Source organism: Abramis brama (genome assembly GCF_963993115.1).
Source record: "Abramis brama genome assembly, chromosome: 7".
NCBI classification, from domain to species: domain Eukaryota; kingdom Metazoa; phylum Chordata; class Actinopteri; order Cypriniformes; family Leuciscidae; genus Abramis; species Abramis brama.
This window is the reverse complement of record NC_139969.1, coordinates 1,866,670-1,890,050: the sequence shown is the minus strand read 5'-3', so window position 1 is coordinate 1,890,050 and position 23,381 is coordinate 1,866,670. Positions and strand designations below refer to the sequence as shown.

The following is a 23,381-nucleotide window of genomic DNA, read 5'->3' as shown; positions in this document are numbered from 1 at the left end:
AAGGTTCACGTCAGTTGGTCTTTCAGCCTTATATGCTAAAACAATTGGCAAAGTAATTCATAAATATTATCAATTATAAAAAAAAAAATAAAAAAAAATCAGTTAATAGTTTTGGACCTGTGTTTTTCACTTTTGGGTCCAGAAGTTTTAACTATGCCAGATTTTCTAAAATGTACAGATTTGTCTTCTAGATGTGTAGAAACGGTCTCCTCTTTCTGGAAATCTTCATCGTCAGAGGAAAACTCAGTCAGATCCACGACGACGCTTCCCACCGGATTAGAACATCCTTCTGTCACGGGAAAAATCACACATCAGACCCAATCACACTCATCGATCATGAGCTCACAACACACAGAAACTACACACTGAGAAACCGGACCAGAGTTTAAAGTGGTTTTAAAAGCTTTGAAGGATGGGTGGTTACTAGGGGTGTAGCTATGTGGTTGCTAGGGTACTCGGGGTGGTTACTAGGGTGTTTTGGAAGGAAGGAAGGATGGATGGATGGATGGATGGATGGATGGATGGATGGAAGGATGGAAGGAAGTCAGGAAGGATGGATGGAAGGAAGGATGGATGGAAGAAAGGATGGATGGATGGATGTATGGATGGATGGATGGATGATGGAAGGAAGGAAGGAAGGAAGGATGGATGGATGGATGGATGGAAGGATGTATGATGGAAGGAAGGAAGGAAGGAAGGAAGGAAGGAAGGATGGATGGAAGGAAGGATGGATGGAAGGATGGAAGGAAGTCAGGAAGGATGGATGGATGGATGGGAAGGATGGATGATGGAAGGAAGGAAGGAAGGAAGGAAGGAAGGATGGATGGATGGATGGATGGAAGGATGTATGATGGAAGGAAGGAAGGAAGGAAGGAAGGAAGGAAGGATGGATGGAAGGAAGGATGGATGGATGGAAGGAAGGATGGATGGAAGGATGGAAGGAAGTCAGGATGGATGGATGGATGGGAAGGATGGATGATGGAAGGAAGGAAGGAAGGAAGGATGGATGGATGGAAGGATGTATGATGGAAGGAAGGAAGGAAGGAAGGAAGGAAGGAAGGAAGGAAGGAAGGAAGGATGGATGGAAGGAAGGATGGATGGAAGGATGGAAGGAAGTCAGGAAGGATGGATGGAAGGAAGGATGGATGGAAGAAAGGATGGATGGATGGATGTATGGATGGATGGAAGGATGGAAGAAAAGAAGGATGGAAGAAAAGAAGGAAGGAAGGATGGAAGGAAGGATGGATGGATGGAAGGAAGGAAGAAGGATGGATGGAAGGAAGGAAGAAGAATGGAAGGAAGGATGGATGGATGGAAGGATGGAAGGATGGAAGGAAGGAAGGAAGGATGGATGGATGGAAGGATGGAAGGATGATGGAAGGAAGGATGGAAGGAAGGATGGAAGGGAAGGAAGGATGGAAGGAAGGATGGAAGGAAAGAAGGATGGAAGGATGGAAGAAAAGAAGGAAGGAAGGAAGGAAGGATGGAAGGAAAGAAGGAACGATGGAAGGAAGGATGGATAAAGGAAGGACGGAAGGAAAGAAGGAAGGATGGATGGAAGGATGGAAGGAAGGATGGAAGGAAGGATGGAAGGATGGAAGAAAAGAAGGAAGGAAGGATGGATGGAAGGAAAGAAGGATGGAAGGAAAGAAGGATGGAAGAAAAGAAGGAAGGAAGGATGGAAGGAAGGATGGAAGGATGGAAGGAAGGAAGGAAGGAGAATGGAAGGAAGGATGGATGGATGGATGGAAGGATGGAAGGAAGGAAGGATGGATGGATGGAAGGATGTATGATGGAAGGAAGGAAGGAAGGAAGGAAGGAAGGAAGGAAGGATGGATGGAAGGAAGGATGGATGGAAGGATGGAAGGAAGTCAGGAAGGATGGATGGAAGGAAGGATGGATGGAAGAAAGGATGGATGGATGGATGTATGGATGGATGGAAGGATGGAAGAAAAGAAGGATGGAAGAAAAGAAGGAAGGAAGGATGGAAGGAAGGATGGATGGATGGAAGGAAGGAAGAAGGATGGATGGAAGGAAGGAAGAAGAATGGAAGGAAGGATGGATGGATGGAAGGATGGAAGGATGGAAGGATGGAAGGAAGGAAGGAAGGATGGATGGATGGAAGGATGGAAGGATGATGGAAGGAAGGATGGAAGGAAGGATGGAAGGGAAGGAAGGATGGAAGGAAGGATGGAAGGAAAGAAGGATGGAAGGATGGAAGAAAAGAAGGAAGGAAGGAAGGAAGGATGGAAGGAAAGAAGGAACGATGGAAGGAAGGATGGATAAAGGAAGGACGGAAGGAAAGAAGGAAGGATGGATGGAAGGATGGAAGGATGGAAGGAAAGAAGGATGGAAGGATGGAAGAAAAGAAGGAAGGAAGGATGGATGGAAGGAAAGAAGGATGGAAGGAAAGAAGGATGGAAGAAAAGAAGGAAGGAAGGATGGAAGGAAGGATGGAAGGATGGAAGGAAGGAAGGAAGGAGAATGGAAGGAAGGATGGATGGATGGATGGAAGGAAGGAAGGAAGAAGAATGGAAGGAAGGATGGATGGATGGATGGAAGGATGGAAGGAAGGAAGGAAGGAAGGATGGATGGATGGATGGAAGGATGGAATGATGATGGAAGGAAGGATGGAAGGAAGGATGGAAGGAAAGAAGGATGGAAGGATGGAAGAAAAGAAGGAAGGAAGGAAGGAAGGAAGGAAGGATGGAAGGAAAGAAGGAAGGATGGAAGGAAGGATGGATAAAGGAAGGACGGAAGGAAAGAAGGAAGGATGGAAGGAAGGATGGATGGAAGGATGGAAGGATGGAAGAAAAGAAGGAAGGAAGGAAGGAAGGAAAGAAGGATGGAAGGAAAGAAGGATGGAAGGAAAGAATGAAGGAAAGAAGGAAGGATGGAAGAAAATAAGGAAAGAAGGATGGAAGGAAAGAAGGATGGAAGGAAAGAATGAAGGAAAGAAGGAAGGATGGAAGGAAGGATGGAAGAAAAGAAGGAAGGATGGAAGGAATGAAGGAAGGATGGAAGAAAAGAAGGAAGGAAGGAAGGAAGGATGGAAGGAAGAAGGATGGAAGGATGGAAGAAAAGAAGGAAGGAAGGATGGATGGAAGGAAAGAAGGATGGAAGGAAAGAAGGATGGAAGAAAAGAAGGAAGGAAGGATGGAAGGAAGGATGGAAGGATGGAAGGAAGGAAGGAAGGAGAATGGAAGGAAGGATGGATGGATGGATGGAAGGAAGGAAGGAAGAAGAATGGAAGGAAGGATGGATGGATGGAAGGATGGAAGGATGGAAGGAAGGAAGGAAGGAAGGATGGATGGATGGATGGAAGGATGGAATGATGATGGAAGGAAGGATGGAAGGAAGGATGGAAGGAAAGAAGGATGGAAGGATGGAAGAAAAGAAGGAAGGAAGGAAGGAAGGAAGGATGGAAGGAAAGAAGGAAGGATGGAAGGAAGGATGGATAAAGGAAGGACGGAAGGAAAGAAGGAAGGATGGAAGGAAGGATGGATGGAAGGATGAAAGGATGGAAGAAAAGAAGGAAGGAAGGAAGGAAGGAAAGAAGGATGGAAGGAAAGAAGGATGGAAGGAAAGAATGAAGGAAAGAAGGAAGGATGGAAGGAAGGATGGAAGAAAAGAAGGAAGGATGGAAGGAATGAAGGAAGGATGGAAGAAAAGAAGGAAGGAAGGAAGGAAGGATGGAAGGAAGAACGGACGGAAGGATGGATGGAAGGAAAGAAGGAATGAAGGATGGAAGAAAATAAGGAAGGATGGAAGGAATGAAGGAAGGATGGAAGAAAAGAAGGAAGGAAGGAAGGAAGGATGGAAGGAAGGAAGGAAGGAAGGAAGGAAGGAAGGACGGACGGACGGAAGGATGGATGGATGGAAGGAAAGAAGGAAGGATGGAAGAAAATAAGGAAGGATGGAAGGAAGGAAGGATGGAAGAAAAGAAGGAAGGATGGAAGGAATGAAGGAAGGATGGAAGGAAGGAAGGAAGGAAGGAAGGAAGGAAGGATGGAAGGAAGGACGGACGGAAGGATGGAAGGAAGGATGGATGGAAGAAAATAAGGAAGGATGGAAGGAAGGAAGGATGGAAGGAAGAACGGACGGAAGGATGGATGGAAGGAAAGAAGGAATGAAGGATGGAAGAAAAGAAGGAAGGATGGAAGGAATGAAGGAAGGATGGAAGAAAAGAAGGAAGGAAGGAAGGAAGGATGGAAGGAAGGAAGGAAGGAAGGAAGGAAGGACGGACGGACGGAAGGATGGATGGATGGAAGGAAAGAAGGAAGGATGGAAGAAAATAAGGAAGGATGGAAGGAAGGAAGGATGGAAGAAAAGAAGGAAGGATGGAAGGAATGAAGGAAGGATGGAAGGAAGGAAGGAAGGAAGGAAGGATGGAAGGAAGGACGGACGGAAGGATGGAAGGAAGGATGGATGGAAGAAAATAAGGAAGGATGGAAGGAAGGAAGGATGGAAGAAAAGAAGGAAGGATGGAAGGAATGAAGGAAGGATGGAAGAAAAGAAGGAAGGAAGGAAGGAAGGATGGAAGGAAGGAAGGAAGGAAGGAAGGACGGACGGACGGAAGGATGGATGGAAGGAAAGAAGGAAGGATGGAAGAAAATAAGGAAGGATGGAAGGAAGGAAGGATGGAAGAAAAGAAGGAAGGATGGAAGGAATGAAGGAAGGATGGAAGAAAAGAAGGATGGAAGAAAGGACGGTAGGATGGATGGAAGGAAGGAAGGATGGAAGGAAAGAAGGAAGGAAGGATGGAAGAAAATAAGGAAGGATGGAAGGAAGGAAGGATGGAAGAAAAGAAGGAAGGATGGAAGGAATGAAGGAAGGATGGAAGAAAAGAAGGAAGGAAGGAAGGAAGGATGGAAGGAAGGAAGGAAGGAAGGAAGGAAGGAAGGACGGACGGACGGAAGGATGGATGGAAGGAAAGAAGGAAGGATGGAAGAAAATAAGGAAGGATGGAAGGAAGGAAGGATGGAAGAAAAGAAGGAAGGATGGAAGGAATGAAGGAAGGATGGAAGAAAAGAAGGATGGAAGAAAGGACGGTAGGATGGATGGAAGGAAGGAAGGAAGGAAGGAAGGAAGGAAGGAAGGATGAATGTTGATGAATGGATGGATAAATAGCCCATCTATCTATCTGTCTGTCATATATCCATCAACATCCAAAAAAGCCTAGCAACCGCAAAACACCCTAGCAACCATCCCGAGTACCCTAGATGGATAGACAGATAGATAGCATTTATAAGATAGTTTAATAATAATAATAATATAGCATGTCTTCAGAATGTCGTCTTTCTCCAGCCGATATGATGAGTCTGTAGATGATCTCACTGTGTTTGAGAGGAAGTGGATCAGACTCGTGTTGGTCGAGTCTCACGGCTCTCCAGCTGCTGTCCGACAGAAACTCGATCTCCTCCACGTCCTCACCACAGCTCTCCAGAACTCCACACAGCAAACTGCAGACCAGAGCAAAGACACACACACTACACACTAATAAGGGGAGAACTTCCACTCTCAGTAAACTTCCTGCTTCTGAACTGGTTGCAGTTCCACTCTGGTTCCACATGAGGGCGCTCACAGGACGAGTGCAGTTCCACTCTGGTTCCACATGAGGGCGCTCACAGGACGAGTGCAGTTCCACTCTGGTTCCACATGAGGGCGCTCACAGGACGAGTGCAGTTCCACTCTGGTTCCACATGAGGGCGCTCACAGGACGAGAGCAGTTCCACTCTGGTTCCACATGAGGGCGCTCACAGGACGAGTGCAGTTCCACTCTGGCTCCACATGAGGGCGCTCACAGGACGAGTGCAGTTCCACTCTGGTTCCACATGAGGGCGCTCACAGGACGAGTGCAGTTCCACTCTGGTTCCACATGAGGGCGCTCACAGGACGAGTGCAGTTCCACTCTGGCTCCACATGAGGGCGCTCACAGGACGAGTGCAGAATGAATGGAGGTCTATGGCGCTATACCCCTCAAAATCCACTTTTCTCAGGTTATAATTTTTTGTCTAGTAATTTGAATGTTGTATTCGAAAGGAGATGCAAAGAAATTACACATTGCTGGGTGTTAGATTTTTTAGTCACTTATTTGCTTTAAAAAGTCTTTTAAAATGTCAATGACGTCACACACATCGTACGACCAGAGATACTGCTTTACGGCAATCCTTCGGTCACTTTGGTGCTTTCGCGCTCTGCACTTTCTTTTCTCTCGAGGCATCGACAATACAGCTGACACAGGTAAACACACGTGCTAGAAGGGCTTCGGATGCTACGATGCCATCAAGCGGTATCTCTGGTCGTAATCAGTCCTTCACTGACCAATCAGCGTTCATTAGCAGAATGCTAGCGTGTTATGGACAACAACAACTCAACCTGTAAGAAATCAAAAGGACATAAGTACTCGTTCATTAAACTTTCGACCTATAACCCATGTTGAATATGCAAAACCTACAATCAAATCCGAGATTTCTCAACGGCAATCGGGTGAAAGAGACAAATTTTGCCGTCTAGCTCCATAGACTCCCATTCATTTTGCACTCATGGGCGATCGCCCCCAGTGGAACTCTGGTGGAACTACAACCAAAATTCGGTACAATAGGACTTAATAGGGAGTGGCCAGGCTCTCCGTAAGCGACTGTACCTGCATTTACAGTAGATATAGAGTTTTCCTTCAGGTCAGTCCTATATTCATAATAAAAATCCGTTTGAATGTCCGCTGCGATATCCTATATAAGTCATGACTTTGCTTCGCGTCGTGCCTAACAACGCCCTTCAGCCGTGACTTATTCACGACAGCACTAGCCTCCAGTACCTTACTGCTTTTATAAAACGGTTACTACACAATACAAATATTAAAGCCAAAAATATGTATCAATGCAACTTTCATGCAGTAAAAATCACTAAAAGCCTTCCTTCCGCTGGAGAAAATAGTCCCTGAACGTGAACAGCAACAGAAGTTACATACATTATTTCACCATTAGATGGCGGCATACATGCAAGAAACTCAGGGAGAGAGAAACTCAGGGAGAGAGAAACTCAGGGAGAGAGAAACTCAGGGAGAGAGAAACTCAGTCAGAGAGTGGTTGTGCGGATGTTACCTGTCGATCCGCAGCTCATCATACGGGGCGTATCTGTGGCAAACAGGGCAGGTCCAGCGGGGCTTTCTCTCGTTCATTTGAAGATAGAAAGACGCATCGAAGCACTGCAGGTGCGAGCAGCCTCGGGCCCGACAGGGGGCACTCATGCGCACCTTCACCAGCTGAGAAACACATCCGCTTTATCACTGTGAAGCTGCTCTCTAACTATCTGTACTGTATAAAGTGCTACATAAAGGTGACCTGACTCGACTTTTGTAATATGCAGGTCTTTGCTATCAAATGCATCATGTCATTCATAAGTGGTGGAAATAACATTTTGTTTCTGAAATATTTATTATTCCTACTTACTGGACAAATCAGTGATATCTGCAGACGTGTTGTAGTGATGTCACTTTCTGGATCGGAGCACAGCTTCTCAGAAACTATCAAAACACAAAACAAATTTGTCAATTAGAAGAAGTCACTCACACACACACACAGAGACACACACACACACATAGACACACACACACACACAGAGAGAGACACACAGAGACTCAGAGACACACACTCACACATAGACACAGAGAGACACACACACACACTCACACAGAGACACACACACAGAGACACACACTCACACATAGACACACACACACACACACACACACACACACACACACACACACACACACAGAGACACACACAGAGAGACACACAGAGACTCAGAGACACACACTCACACATAGACACAGAGAGACACACACACACACACACTCACACAGAGACACACACACAGAGACACACACTCACACATAGACACACACAGAGACACACACAGAGAGACACACAGAGACTCAGAGACACACACTCACACATAGACACAAAGAGACACTCACACATAGACACAAAGAGACACACACACACACACACACTCACACAGAGACACACACACAGAGACACACACACACACACACACACAGAGACACACACAGAGAGACACACAGAGACTCAGAGACACACACTCACACATAGACACAGAGAGACACACACACACACTCACACATAGACACAGAGAGACACACACACACACACACACTCACACATAGACACAGAGAGACACACACACACACACTCACACAGAGACACACACTCACACATAGACACACACACACACACACAGAGACACACACAGAGAGACACACAGAGACTCAGAGACACACACTCACACATAGACACAGAGAGACACACACACACACTCACACATAGACACAGAGAGACACACACACACACTCACACAGAGACACACACACAGAGAGAGACAGAGAGAGAGAGTGAGATACTGTACACACACACACACACGCACACACAGAGACAGACACACACACGCACACACAGAGACAGACACACACACACACACGTCTGGTGCACTATCTTTGTGAGGACTCTCCATAGACGTAATGGTTTTTATACTGTACAAACTGTATATTCTATCCCCTTACACTGCCCCTATCCCTAAACCTACCCATCACAGGAGACATTCTGCATTTTTACATTTTCAAAAAAACTAATTCTGTATGATTTATAAGCTTTTGTACCCATGGGGACCTCAATTTAGGTCCCCACAGTGACACGAGTCCCCATGAGTCTGTGTGCATTCAGGTTTAAGTCCCCACCGGTGTAGAAAAACATGTCCACACACACACACACACACACACACACACACACACACACACACACACACACACACAGAGACAGAGAGACACACATACACACAGACACAGAGACACACACACACAACGAGACACACACACACACACACACACAGAGACAGACACAGACACACACACACACAAACACACACACAGACACAGAGAGACAGACACAGAGACACACACAGAGACACACACACAGACACACACACAGACACAGAGACACACATACACACACACAACGAGACACACACACACACACACACACACACACTCACTCACCTCTGCGTCTGCAGAGCTCCTGCTGCTCCACCGAGGTCCTGCGCAGCTCATCCAGCAACTCCTGAGACGACACCGGCCGCACCAGATACACAGCCACACAGTAATTCTACACACACACACACACACACACACACACACACACAGACAGCACTAACTGGTGTAGAGCTGCAGGGATGAGGATCTTTATAAGCCAAAACCCTGAAAACAGCTGCAGTTTATTCATCACATCCATCGTCCTGAAGTCAGAGGGCTTTAGTTAAACACCTGAAATAAAGTCTGTGCTGAAGCTCGGGGTATTATCACGATTTATTCTACGATATAACATCAGTAAAACTCTCTTGTGATTTCTTTAAAGCTTGCTAACAAGTGTCTAAATGGACTACAGAGGTTTATATCTTATACTGCAGGGCTGTTGAATGCTTGAATCTGATTGGTTGACGAACGTTCTGAGGTGTGCGGTTATTATCAGGGAAACTCACAGCTAAAGTAGTTCCAGCAGGTTTTGACCGCATCACAGCTCCATATCACTACGCCAACACATTCCAGTTACTTTAAAGGTCTTTACAGCCGACAACAGCAAAATAACCCACACCCACAGCGACACTGACCAAGCAGATTAATATAGTTATCAGTAGGATAAAAACGACAATTACCACAAAATTACGTTTTATTATGTACGGAAAATACATACTCTCTCTTTCCCAGTCAAACCCACACACACACACACAGTACGGACACACACTCGCACAGAAACGTGTTGTCAGCGCTGCTCTAATGAGTTTATCAGTAAAATAGTTTAGCAACTTAAAAGCTACATGACGTTTCTCACTAGCGAGAGAATAACGCCGCTGTTCTTGAAGCAGATCAACTTACAATTTCACTATTAGAGACGCTGCTGATGAACACTGTAGAGAGACACACACTCAGGTGACACTCTCTCTCTCTCGGTGTCTCTCTCTCTCTCATAACTGCATTAGTCTGCTATCAGCAGCCGCGTTTCCATTACCCTTCAAATTGCGCAAATTGAAATTGAAAATTGAAAATACGGCCAATGGAAACACGTCAATTTCGCAAAAACTCGCAAAAAAGTTTTTCCGCTCGCATGAGGGGTTTTTTCAGGCAATTCGAAAAAGAAATATTTCGCGAAACTGCAATGGAAACAGTTTTTGCGCATTTATAGGTCACTTGACGTAGATGACGCGGTGTGTTTGGACAGAATACGAGACAGAGTTCTTCGTTAAATTCATAAAAGACAAAGAATTACAGGAATAATGGATTCTAAACCTCAAATAAATGCCACAATCAGCAGATCTGAGGGAGAAACACCCAGAAACACCTCATATGAGCCGCTCACAAGTATAATAAGGGTCGTTCCTTACCATTAATGCTTGGAAAACACACACACACACACACACACACACACACACACACACACACACACACACATCTCCTTCCATTAATAATAATGGCCAGTGCAGTGGCTGGGATATAGTACATAAACCTACCAATGTCCGTTGCCATGGTTTTTGGAATGATTTTACTGATCGCGACAGGAAAAAATTGAAACGAATGTTTTAGTCGCATAACATCGGTTAATGGAAACTACATTTCAAAATAGTTTTTTGTCGACATTTAAAAAAAAAAAAAAAAAAAAAAACATTGCAAAAGTTTTGCGCAAATCTGTAATGGAGCCTAGCGGCTCAAGCATCCATTACTAGCTCTAAAATGGCGATTTATAATTAGCAACGGAGGTCTGATGAGATGCGTAAGAAATTAGTCCTGCACACAAGAGCGTTTTAAAGTAAATAACCTGACAAATGTCTTGAAATACATCGTCTGAACAATGTTTTGAGGTGTGGCAACCGTAGTATAAGTGAAATAATTGAATTATTGCATTACCACCTCAGCTGTGCATAGATATATCATTCCCTTGAGACTCCCCTGCTTCAGAGAACAGTTAAAGATGCTGTATGTAACTTTTTCACTCCACTAAAGCATAAAAATACCATAATATGTTTGCAGATATTTAGGACACATGCTGAGTTCACATACTCGTTTGTCTGAAAAACACTTTTACAGCCAGTTATTTTACTTTAAAATCAAGTTTCGAGTTTGTTTTTATTTATATGTGACCCTGGAACACAAAAAACAGTCACATGGGTCAATTTCTTGAAATTGAGATTTATATATAACATGAAAGCTGAATAAATAAACTTTCCATTGATGTGTGGTTTGTTAGGATAGGACAATATTTGGCTGAGATACAACTATTGAAAATCTGGAATCTGAGGGTGCAAAAAAATCTAAACATTGAGAAAATCTCCTTTAAAGTTGTGCATTTATGTTCGAGATTGTGCTTCATTCACTCACAAAAATAAATGTTTTATATATTTATGGTAGGAAATTTACAAAATATCTTCATGGAACATGATCTTCACTTAATATCCTAATGATTTTTGGCATAAAAGAAAAATCGATAATTTTGACCCATTCAATGTATTGTTGGCTATTGCCACAAATATACCCGTGCGACTCGAGACTGGTGACGTGATCCAGGGTCACAATAAAAAACAGCAAACATGGCCGACCAAAGTGCTGAACACAACACAAGATAAAGAGACACACATTCATGACAGAAGCTCACAATGAATTAATAGCTAAAGAAAGTAGGTTTTAAGAGAAGATTTAAAAACAGTTAAAGAACTGTGCGTTCCGTGTTGGAATGTGTGTTTTTGTTTTGCTCTGTGTGACTCCGCCCACTGTCGGTTCAGCCAATAGTGTTCCGACAGCCCGGGATTCCAGTTGGCGGGAAACACAGCGTATTACGGCCAGCAAACAAACTGGGTCAGAAACTGCAGATTCCACACGACCTAAAAAGCCTCCGTATCCATTTAAACATCTCTATGAACGAGAGCATATTAAAATGCAGATAAATAAACTCATCAACTTAAAGTGTGTAAGTCTCCTCAGCTTTCATTGTCATTTGCAATCGCTCCTGTTGCGTGTCCTTAATCTGGCAACCTGGCAATGATAATCTCAGGTACTGTTTATGTGCTTTATCTAATGTTAAAAGCGTGTAATGTGACTTTGAATATCATTTAGTGCTCCAGCTTTGTAGCTGTAAAAGCAACAATGGATAATTCACCTCAGATCTTGAAATTAAACACATGGAAACAAGAACGTTCAAACTGTGAACAAACAAGTGTATTCTTTGACAAAGATTGTTTTAGTAACTCAGTAGCCTATGTATTTGAATAATGTTTAAATGGTGTAATATTTGTGAATTTGATTATGTAGCGACTTATCCATTTTTTTGTGAGTGCCGTCAAGATTACTCAGGTGCCGCGAGGCTCCGCCCACACGCTGTTCTGATTGGCTGACTCTGCCCACACGCTGTTCTGATTGGCTGACTCTGCCCACACGCTGTTCTGATTGGCTGTGGGTTTTGATTGATTTTGACGCATCTCGCAGTCGCATCACGTCTAGTGTGGACAGACACATTATTTGTTGCTGGAATCTTATCGCAGTGGTTAAAGTGGGATTTGGCAGGTCGGGGAACCCTCAAATTTTGTGTAGGTGCAACAGGGGAAAATGACTCACCGTGGGACAACATATTGAGTATCGTGGTATAGCAATACTTTTTTTAACAAGAGTGTCACTAACTATCACAATACTTATTTACTTGATATTTGAATGTTTTTATTTTGGCCCATCTACACTGATATGATGACGATACTATGTTAAAATTGACTGGGCTGAAAATGGACTGGGACAAAAATTCAGCCCTGGCACTGTAGCCACACCAGCCCATATTACCATCCACAGCCCATTCACAGACACGGGCATTCAAATGTGAGGTAGTATGGGGGGTTTGGGGGCATGCTCCCCTAAGAAAATTTGGATTTTTCTGACCTACATATGTGCAATTTTTTTATCCAAAAATGGATAAGAAATAGCTTTAAAACCATGTCAGTGGGCATTCGATTATTTGTCAATACTTGCTCTCTCCTCATCTCTACCAGTCTATCTTTTTCTCTCAGTCTCCTTATCCTGCCCTATTTCTTCCCCCCCTAAAGCTGAACTTTGATAGTCTTTTAATTTTCGTCTGTGTCAGAAAAGAAAGTAAACTCAACTGATATTTATGTTTTTATGAATCATTTTCTTAGACAAGTTAATTGACTCAAGGCTACCAGGAAAGCTGTAGCCTAAGTCAGTATTGTCAATAGGAACCTTCTGCAAGCTTTGGAATTTGAAAACGCCTGTTTTTAAATGTTAAAAGTAATTTAAAATAATACAAATTATAGGCTACGTTTAACTAAGGGTGTCACGATTTCGATTTTAAATCGAAATCGATCGAAATTAATGCTCAATCTCGATCATCGAATCAAAAAATGGAATCGTCGATGCTGCCACGCCCCATATGTCACGTCAGCTCGGCTTGCCTGTAATAGGTAAAACTCCTTTTCTCGAGAATATTGAAGCCTTTATTTTAAAACGCATTGCAGCTGCACAGCGAGAGCATCATAGCTCGTCTGAGCGAGCTGGCTGTGCTGCGGCAACTGCACGAACCTATGGCGAGTTAGCAGTGGCTTGCGGTCCAATGGGAGCGCTTGGCCCAATGCCAACCTCGAGCGCGCCAATTTGTACGCGGCTGAAGTGTATAAATTCAGAGAAAACTCGTCAAAGGACTTTAGGTTTAAATCGACTGAAGCGAAGTACCTGATATGAGCGAAATAGCACGGCAAGGCAACGCATGCTCGTTCCCTTATCTCTAAAGGGAACCGAGGTTACGCAAGTAACCATGTACGTTCCCTTACGAGAACGTTCTCTCGTACTGCGTTGCAAACGCTATGAGAACACAATTTAAAACGCCGTGCTATTCGCCTGTGACTGCTCTGAGGAGTCCAGGGAGCCCGCGGGACTATAATAGGTAATAGGTTAGGCTATATTGTTTAAGTTTCCAATTGACTTATATAAGTTAGTTACATTATGTTGTTAATAAACGTTTTAAATTTGACAATGTAGTGTGTGGTACATTGCTAACAAAGGTCAGATATTATTATATTGCATAAAAGTCTAAAAATGGCATAGGCTAGCTTGTGCTTTCAAAAAAAAAAAAAAAAAAAATTAAAATCGAGAATCGAATCGAACCATGCCTTTAGAATCGAAAATGTAATCGAATCGAGGATTTGGAGAATCGTGACACCCTTACGTTTAACGCAGTTGGTGGAATTGGCAGACGTTCCCTTAGGCATCATGCGCTGTGGAAACGCGTCAAAGCATTCTCAGGTATAAATATGCAGCAATAACGCACGTACACTCACCTAAAGGATTATTAGGAACACCATACTAATACTGTGTTTGACCCCCTTTCGCCTTCAGAACTGCCTTAATTCTACGTGGCATTGATTCAACAAGGTGCTGAAAGCATTCTTTAGAAATGTTGGCCCATATTGATAGGATAGCATCTTGCAGTTGATGGAGATTTGTGGGATGCACATCCAGGGCACGAAGCTCCCGTTCCACCACATCCCAAAGATGCTCTATTGGGTTGAGATCTGGTGACTGTGGGGGCCATTTTAGTACAGTGAACTCATTGTCATGTTCAAGAAACCAATTTGTTTTGTAACATGGTGCATTATCCTGCTGGAAGTAGCCATCAGAGGATGGGTACATGGTGGTCATAAAGGGATGGACATGGTCAGAAACAATGCTCAGGTAGGCCGTGGCATTTAAACAATGCCAAATCGTTAATACGCCAAATTCTGACTCTACCATCTGAATGTCTCAACAGAAATCGAGACTCATCAGACCAGGCAACATTTTTCCAGTCTTCAACTGTCCAATTTTGGTGAGCTCGTGCAAATTGCCTCTTTTTCCTATTTGTAGTGGAGATGAGTGGTACCCGGTGGGGTCTTCTGCTGTTGTAGCCCATCCGCCTCAAGGTTGTGCGTGTTGTGGCTTCACAAATGCTTTGCTGCATACCTCGGTTGTAACGAGTGGTTATTTCAGTCAAAGTTGCTCTTCTATCAGCTTGAATCAGTCGGCCCATTCTCCTCTGACCTCTAGCATCAACAAGGCATTTTCGCCCACAGGACTGCCGCATACTGGATGTTTTTCCCTTTTCACACCATTCTTTGTAAACCCTAGAAATGTTTGTGCGTGAAAATCCCAGTAACTGAGCAGATTGTGAAATACACAGACCGGCCCGTCTGGCAGCAACAACCATGCCACGCTCAAAATTGCTTAAAATCACCTTTCTTTCCCATTCTGACATTCAGTTTGGAGTTCAGGAGATTGTCTTGACCAGGACTACACCCCTAAATGCATTGAAGCAACTGCCATGTGATTGGTTGATTAGATAATTGCATTAATGAGAAATTGAACAGGTGTTCCTAATAATCCTTTAGGTGAGTGTAGGTGATTTTGAATGAATATTTAATGTCGATATACAATGGTTACATAATGTGAAAACTAATCCTGCTACTGATATCTTTGTAAGACTGCCGACCCTCATTGGCAAGGGCAAACAAATGTCCAACGAATATCGAACCTAAAACTAACTTTACCGTGCTTAACCACGAGTGCACTTCACGCATTAGTAATCACTGGCGTTCAGCGGGGACGGGAGGAAGGACTTTGTCTGCATGCGTGAACCGGCGTAGATGCACTCAAATCAGACAGGAGAGCCGTGACTGAGAACACAACTTCGGGAAGCGTGTTTGCCAACCATCAAAACCCTACCATCGCGCTATCATTGATATTAATGAATCTATTTATTTATTAATTTATCTGAGGTGCCGGAACACAGTTCCGGACCGTTCCGGCCCACTTTAACCCCTGGGTGTGAAGCCTGCACACACATGATCTGATTGGTTACAAGGTAGTTTGTGACGTCAGAAACACCAGCGATTTCAAAGCGTGTTTTTGAGACTGTCTTTGGTTCACTGCAGTTTTAAGGAGGAAATACTCAGCAATGGAGTCGACTTATGAATTTACACATGGTTTGTCTTAAAGCATATTAAAAACACCACATAGACACATAAACAACATTAAAAGCTGGATTTTCACCACAGGGGGACTTTAAGTGCGTAGATTTTTAAACATGCTAAACATGAATAGACACGCCTCCTCATGAATATTATTATGTGGGATTCATTCTGTCAGACAGACGTACCTTGCCGAAGTTTCCCCACTCCACTGAGAATCGGTTTGTGAATGAAATGTACAGATCGGGTGTGATGTCGATCGGACGACACGGACGAGAAGGTTCCGTCCCCATTTTATTGGATGAATAGGAACACTGCGAACAACACATAAACATTAGACAAAATTAAACTACACTGTTAAAAAATCCTACAGTAAAAGCGTGTAAAAATGCTTACCTTACTACACAGTGAAAAACTGGACAGGACATTTAAAATACTGTTAAATTGACAGTGTTTGAAAGTTAAAAAGCACCATAATAATAATAATTCACAGTGAAAAACTGTAACCTGAGTTTCCCAGAATCCTCACTTTTGACAGTTCTCCATTGAAAAAGTTCTTCTTATCAGTTATGCAGTTATGATACTGAGAACACTGTGATCAAACGTAATACGAGGCACAGGAGCTGTAAACACGGTCAGACTGAGAGGAGAATCAATCGCGAGAGTCATCTGAATCAATGTGAATCAAACACGAGAGTCATCTGAATCAACATGTATCAAACACGAGAGTTAAACGAATCAATGTGAATCAAACACGAGAGTCATCCGAATCAATGTGAATCAAACATGAGAGTCATCTGAATCAACATGAATCAAACACGAGAGTCATCCCAATCAATGTAAATTAAACACGAGAGTCATCTGAATCAACGTGAATCAAACACGAGAGTTAAGCGAATCAATGTGAATCAAACACGAGAGTCATCCGAATCAATGTGAATCAAACATGAGAGTCATCTGAATCAACATGAATCAAACACGAGAGTCATCCAAATCAATGTGAATCAAACACGAGAGTCATTTGAATCAAACACGAGAGTCATCCGAATCAATGTGAATCAAACACGAGAGTCATCCGAATCAATGTGAATCAAAACATGAGAGTCATCTGAATCAATGTGAATCAAACACAAGAGTCATCTGAATCAAACACGAGAGTCATCCGAATCTATGTGAATCAAACACGAGAGTCATCAGTCTGAATCATGGACTCAATTGGTCATTCAACTCACTTATCAGTTATGCACATTAGGGTTTTATGTTACATCTAATATTGTTTTCTTGCATTATTGTATGTTATGATGGTGTTTCGCATTTATTTTTATGACACTGACTGCACCTTATACATTTATGGAAAAGCTACTCATGATGAACTTTGACTCTACATGTTGCTTTCTCCTTATCACCTGTGTTAAAAACACATTTTAAACAGTGTAAATGAATGAGGACAATAAATGAATGTCTTGGCAACTGTGATAACTAACAAGTGAGTTCAAAACTTCAATGCCTTTTGACACTGTCCAGACAACTGGATTCACAGGATATGATTATTTATGTGTAAACTTGGCCTGGCAACACGTGATGCAGAAGATTTAATGTTAACAGCACCTTTTTGGTGTCAAGCATCTAATACTTTATCTGCCATACGTCACCTGTACAGGACAGGTCGCGTGATTAACTAAAACACTGATGTTCGGTGGATACTGATCTTCTTCAACACCGACGCTCTCACTGTAACAAATCCTGAAAGACACATTTAACAACACGTTTTCAGAATGAATGTGGTTGAACAGCAGTACATGTCATTTATTTTATTCTTCTGCGGTAAATATTCACCTGAGCACCACCTGAACAGATGCCGAGCCAGACTGAGTCGTCCTGATGGAAGGAAGAAAAAAGCTTTAAATATCTCAAGAACACAAGTTATAATGAAATAATTATACTGAGGACACTGTGTTCAAACATAATACGAGGCAGAGAAGCAGTAAAACATGGTCAGACTGAGAGGAGAATCAATCACGAGAGTCATCCGAATCAATGTGAATCAAACACGAGAGTCATTCGAATCAATGTGAATCAAACACGAGAGTCATCCGAGTCAATGTGAATCAAATACGAGAGTCATCAGAATCAATCATGAGAGTCATCCGAATCAATGTGAATCAATGTGAATCGAACACGAGAGTCATCCGAGTCAATGTGAATCAAATACGAGAGTCATCAGAATCAATGTGATTCGAACACGAGAGTCATCCGAGTCAATGTGAATCAAATACGAGAGTCATCAGAATCAATCATGAGAGTCATCCGAATCAATGTTAATCAATGTGAATTGAACACGAGTCATCCGAGTCAATGTGAATCAAATACGAGAGTCATCAGAATCAATGTGAATCGAACACGAGAGTCATCCGAGTCAATGTGAATCAAATACGAGAGTCATCAGAATCAATCATGAGAGTCATCCGAATCAATGTGAATCAATGTGAATTGAACATGAGAGTCATCCGAGTCAATGTGAATCAAATACGAGTCATCAGAATCAATGTGAATCGAACACGAGAGTCATCCGAGTCAATGTGAATCAAATACGAGAGTCATCAGAATCAATGTGATTCGAACACGAGAGTCATCCGAGTCAATGTGAATCAAATACGAGAGTCATCAGAATCAATCATGAGAGTCATCCGAATCAATGTGAATCAATGTGAATTGAACACGAGAGTCATCCGAGTCAATGTGAATCAAATACGAGAGTCATCAGAATCAATGTGAATCGAACACGAGAGTCATCCGAGTCAATGTGAATCAAATACGAGAGTCATCAGAATCAATCATGAGAGTCATCCGAATCAATGTGAATCAATGTGAATTGAACACGAGAGTCATCCGAGTCAATGTGAATCAAATACGAGAGTCATCAGAATCAATGTGAATCGAACACGAGAGTCATCCGAGTCAATGTGAATCAAATACGAGAGTCATCAGAATCAATGTGAATCAAACACACTGTCTGAGTCTGAGAGAGTCTGAATCATGGACTCAATTGGTCATTCAACTCACTGCCTCGCCGAATCGACTCACTCAGGTTTATCTTTTCAGAACCATTAACCATTTTTGGTTCAGTTTTCTTTTAATTTGAATTCTGCATTGCATTCAGATGAAGTCACTCTTTTAGGAAAATAATAAACAGATGTGCCCAAAAGCGATCTTTTGTAAGGTTACTGAAATTTCTGTCTTGTTTTCAGCACAAATATCTAAACTTTCTTAAATCAAAATACATTTACTGGAGAAGCAAAATGACTTTCTGAAAAATTGCTCAAAAAAATTATGCATAAAATATCTGTCAGTGGGGTCAGAAAAATCTACTTATTTTAGAGGGAAAACCAGATTATTTTCTGACCACATGCTCTTTGAAGCATAAACACTTAATTTGGATAATTTTTTCAGAAAACAATTAATATCTTACTTGATTTTGCTTCTCCAGTAAATGTGTCTTGATTTAAGAATGTTTAGATATTTGTAATGAATCCCTCACTACAAACAACAGCACAACACTGTGCATTAATGTTCAGATGAATGAATAAAGACGAGCAGAAACTCACCGGCTCTTCTGGATCTGAGCCTGTTGATTCGCATTGAGATGAATCAAGAAATCTGAGACTTGCATGATTCCTCCACACGTTGGCACTGAAAACATGAGCAAATACACACTCATGCATGCTTTCAACATCAAGAATTTAGGTTAAAATTGATCTGAATAAAGGAATAGGTTTGATTACTTAATTTATAGTAAATTTGTGAATCAATGTGAATGTCAATGTGAAACAAACATGAGAGTCATCCGAATCAATGTGAATCAAACACAAGAGTCGTCATAAGCACACTTGTGTTTGAGTCACATAGTAAAATTCAAACACAAGAGTCATCAGAATCAATGTGAATCAAAAACGAGAGTCATCCGAATCAATGTGAATCAAACACGAGAGTCATCCGAATCAACGTGAATTAAACACGAGAATCATCCGTGTCAACGTGAATCAAACACAAGAGTCATCCGAATCAACGTGAATTGAACAGAAGAGTCATCCAAATCAATGTGAATCAAACATGAGAGTCATCCGAATCAACGTGAATTGAACAGAAGAGTCATCCAAATCAATGTGAATCAAACATGAGAGTCATCCGAATCAATGTGAATCAAACACGAGAGTCATCAGAAATAATGCGAATCAAAGACAAGAGTCATGCAAATCAATGTGAATCAAACACGAGTCACCCGAATCAACATGAATCAAACACAAGAATCATCAGAATTAATGTGGTAAAAATTGATCTAAATAAGGGAATAGGTTTTATTATTTAATTTATAGTAAATTATTGTAGTGCACTTAAAGTCGTCATGAAACGGAAGTCTTTTCTTCCCTTTTCTGACTTATACATCTACAAATGTCGGGCGAGGCTTGATTTTATCCATGAGGAATTGATAATTATGATTCAGTTTAGTGTCCTAAGGTGTGTAACGATTCCCTCATGTCACGATTCGACACAGATCACGATACGATATTATTGCGATACTCCAAGAAATATGATAAAAAGTTAACAAAAAAATGTACTGTTGATTAAAATACAAAATTTGATGTTACATTGTGTGTGTAAATGAATAACTCGGACTTGGAGCTGAAACCCAATGCAGGACAATAGAGACACCAGAATAACAATATTCATGATTCTGAAGATGAAAATACTGAATTATTGTATATGAATATGCTTGCACTCTTTCACTGACTAGATATATTTAAAATAATGAAAACCACTTTTTACTGGTAACATCAGACATTTGGCATTATCAGGACACACACATATTCCCCCATTGCATTATTATACATTATATTCAACATTATATATAGTAGTTTAATGTAGTACTGACACTAAAACTCCGCTAATCCTTATTAATAGAAATACTAAAAACTGAAAATGATCATCCTCATACCCAGAGGCGTCGGGGTCAGGATGGTGTCCAGCGTGTGACAGAAGGGCAGTTTGATCATCTGTGGTTCTGCACACACAGATGCGGGCGACACACACTCCGGCATGGAGATGATGTGGACCGGACTGGGCTTGGAGATCCGGGAGTCTCTGGAAGCCTGTCGGAGTGTGTGAAGCTCTCGGACGAGCGACAGAAGCTCAGGACTGCACTCGTTAAGCAGGAGATCTGAGACTCTCTTCAGCAGGACCTTCTTCAGGCCCGCTTTACTCTTGCCCATCTTAGAGAGGAGGAGACGGAGATCTGTGACCCGAAACACCTCCAGCATCACCTGTGGGACACGAGAGACACGGAGGAACTCAAACACGGATCATCATCCATATATGAGAAGTTTACATCACAGTTTTATTCCAGTGAAGATTTCTCAGGGTTTAGTTTCACAATTCAACTTCTGTACAGTCACAAAAACCACTATTGAACATTTGCACTGTTATTGACGCACTCACTCACTCACTCTCTCTCTCTCTCTTTCACACACACACAAACACACACACACACACTCTCTCTCTCTCTTTCACACACACTCACTATCTCTCTCTCTCTTTCACACACACACACACACTTAGAGACAGACACGCACATGCACACACAAACAGAGACATACACTCTCTCTCTCTCGCTCTCACAAACACACACAGAGACACACACACAGACACTCACACACACTCTCTCTCTCACTTTTACACACACACACACACACACACACACACACACACACACACACACACACACACACACTCTCTCTCTCTCTCTCTCTTTTACACACACACATACACACACACGTGAGATACTGATGTACTTACTGAGGGATTAATATGAATTTCAATTATTTTTCTCAGCAAGGGTTTATTGTTTCCCCAATTTATTATTTTGATGGTATGATCGCCATTTTAAAACATATCTGTATTAAAACTATATTATAGGCTGTTTAATGGCCTGTCAGTGTAATGGGAAAATCTCAGAGTAAAACTGGGAGTTGTGAAAAATATGATACACCGGTGTTTGCCAGATGAGAGGTTTATCTATGCATAATCTTTTTACTCTTTTAATTCATTGTATAACTCTATCATACATCTCTTTTAATTTCTTTTATAACTGTTTAAATTTTCCTTGCTTTTATTTTGTGATTATTTTAATTCCTCTCTCTGTAAAGCACTTTGAATTGCCATAGTGTATGAAATGCGCTTTATAAATACACTTGCCTTGTCAGCAGAATTTCAGCAGTAAAACGATTATAAAACATAAAACTCATTAAACAGCAGAAAATGTGAATGGTAAGACATCTGAAAGCATTGCTTTGGCCAACAGAAATTGTAATTAATAAACTGTATAAAATTACAATACAATATGAAAACTAGACGTTTATGAAAAATACAAAAACACAGTCCTCATGCTTTCAGTTTAAATCTACCTTCATAATATAATGGCTTTCGTCTTACAGTGTGGTTTGTCAGTTGTACAGTGTGTGTATGTCAGTATAGTTTTAATGTTTCATTTGTTACCCAACAGTGCTAGAATGCAACAAGAGGACTAAAAACTACTGAACACACAACATGATGAGCGAGCTAATACACTCAAGGTGAGCTCTGCCCGCGTGTTATTTTAATTAAATATGAAAAAATGCCAAATGAATCTACTTACTGTAGCTTCCAAAACATCCGTGGACATAATCACGCAGAGCTGGGAAATATTACAAAGGAAAATGTTAATCGTGAAGTGAAAACAGAAACTGTTGAGGATCAAAGCGGATACTTCATCAATCTCAGTCAGAGTCACGTGACATGTAGTGCATGCTTGTAAAGTATTTACAATGTGTGTAAAATGTACTAAGAATTACATTTATTGTAGAGAAAACACTTGGATCTGCTTTAAAATGTAATAACACTTTTCTGTTTAATTGAAAAACAAGATGACTTGATCTGAGAGAACGACCTGGTTAACTCTTGCAGAGATTCACGCGTCGCTCCGCCCCAGACTCACTCTGATTGGCTCGGTCGTCTTTCATAGGCAAACAGGCCATTCAAAAAACACATGAAAAGCATTTAAGTATTCAAATCTTAGATGTTTACTAAGATCCTACAGTTATCTAATGAAACCCACAATAATATTTAAAATATCAGTAAGATTTATAAATATAAAATCATCATTTATTGGGTACTTTCAATTGGGAAGTGGATGTCCCGAACCCAACCTCTAAATTTCAACTTGTGAAAATTATATTGAAATAATTTTTGCGGTTTTTTCCATTGTTGTTTTTAAACATATATAT

General features: G+C 41.7%; 1 protein-coding gene across 1 annotated transcript; it reads right to left on the bottom strand.

Annotated features, from left to right (window-relative positions):
- Positions 1 to 98: 98 nt before the first annotated feature.
- On the bottom strand, positions 99 to 22,851 carry pias4b (protein inhibitor of activated STAT, 4b; the record flags this gene model as incomplete). Its single annotated transcript, XM_084120296.1, has 11 exons — positions 22,754 to 22,851; positions 21,059 to 21,383; positions 19,671 to 19,755; positions 17,902 to 17,943; positions 17,718 to 17,808; positions 16,254 to 16,379; positions 9,077 to 9,182; positions 7,452 to 7,525; positions 7,104 to 7,264; positions 5,338 to 5,462; positions 99 to 289 (listed from the first exon to the last, which is right to left on the bottom strand). Exons 1-11 carry the CDS (start codon positions 22,778 to 22,780, stop codon positions 99 to 101), a joined length of 1,353 nt encoding a protein of 450 aa, XP_083976422.1. The 5' UTR covers positions 22,781 to 22,851.
- Between the last annotated feature and the right edge of the window lie 530 nt (positions 22,852 to 23,381).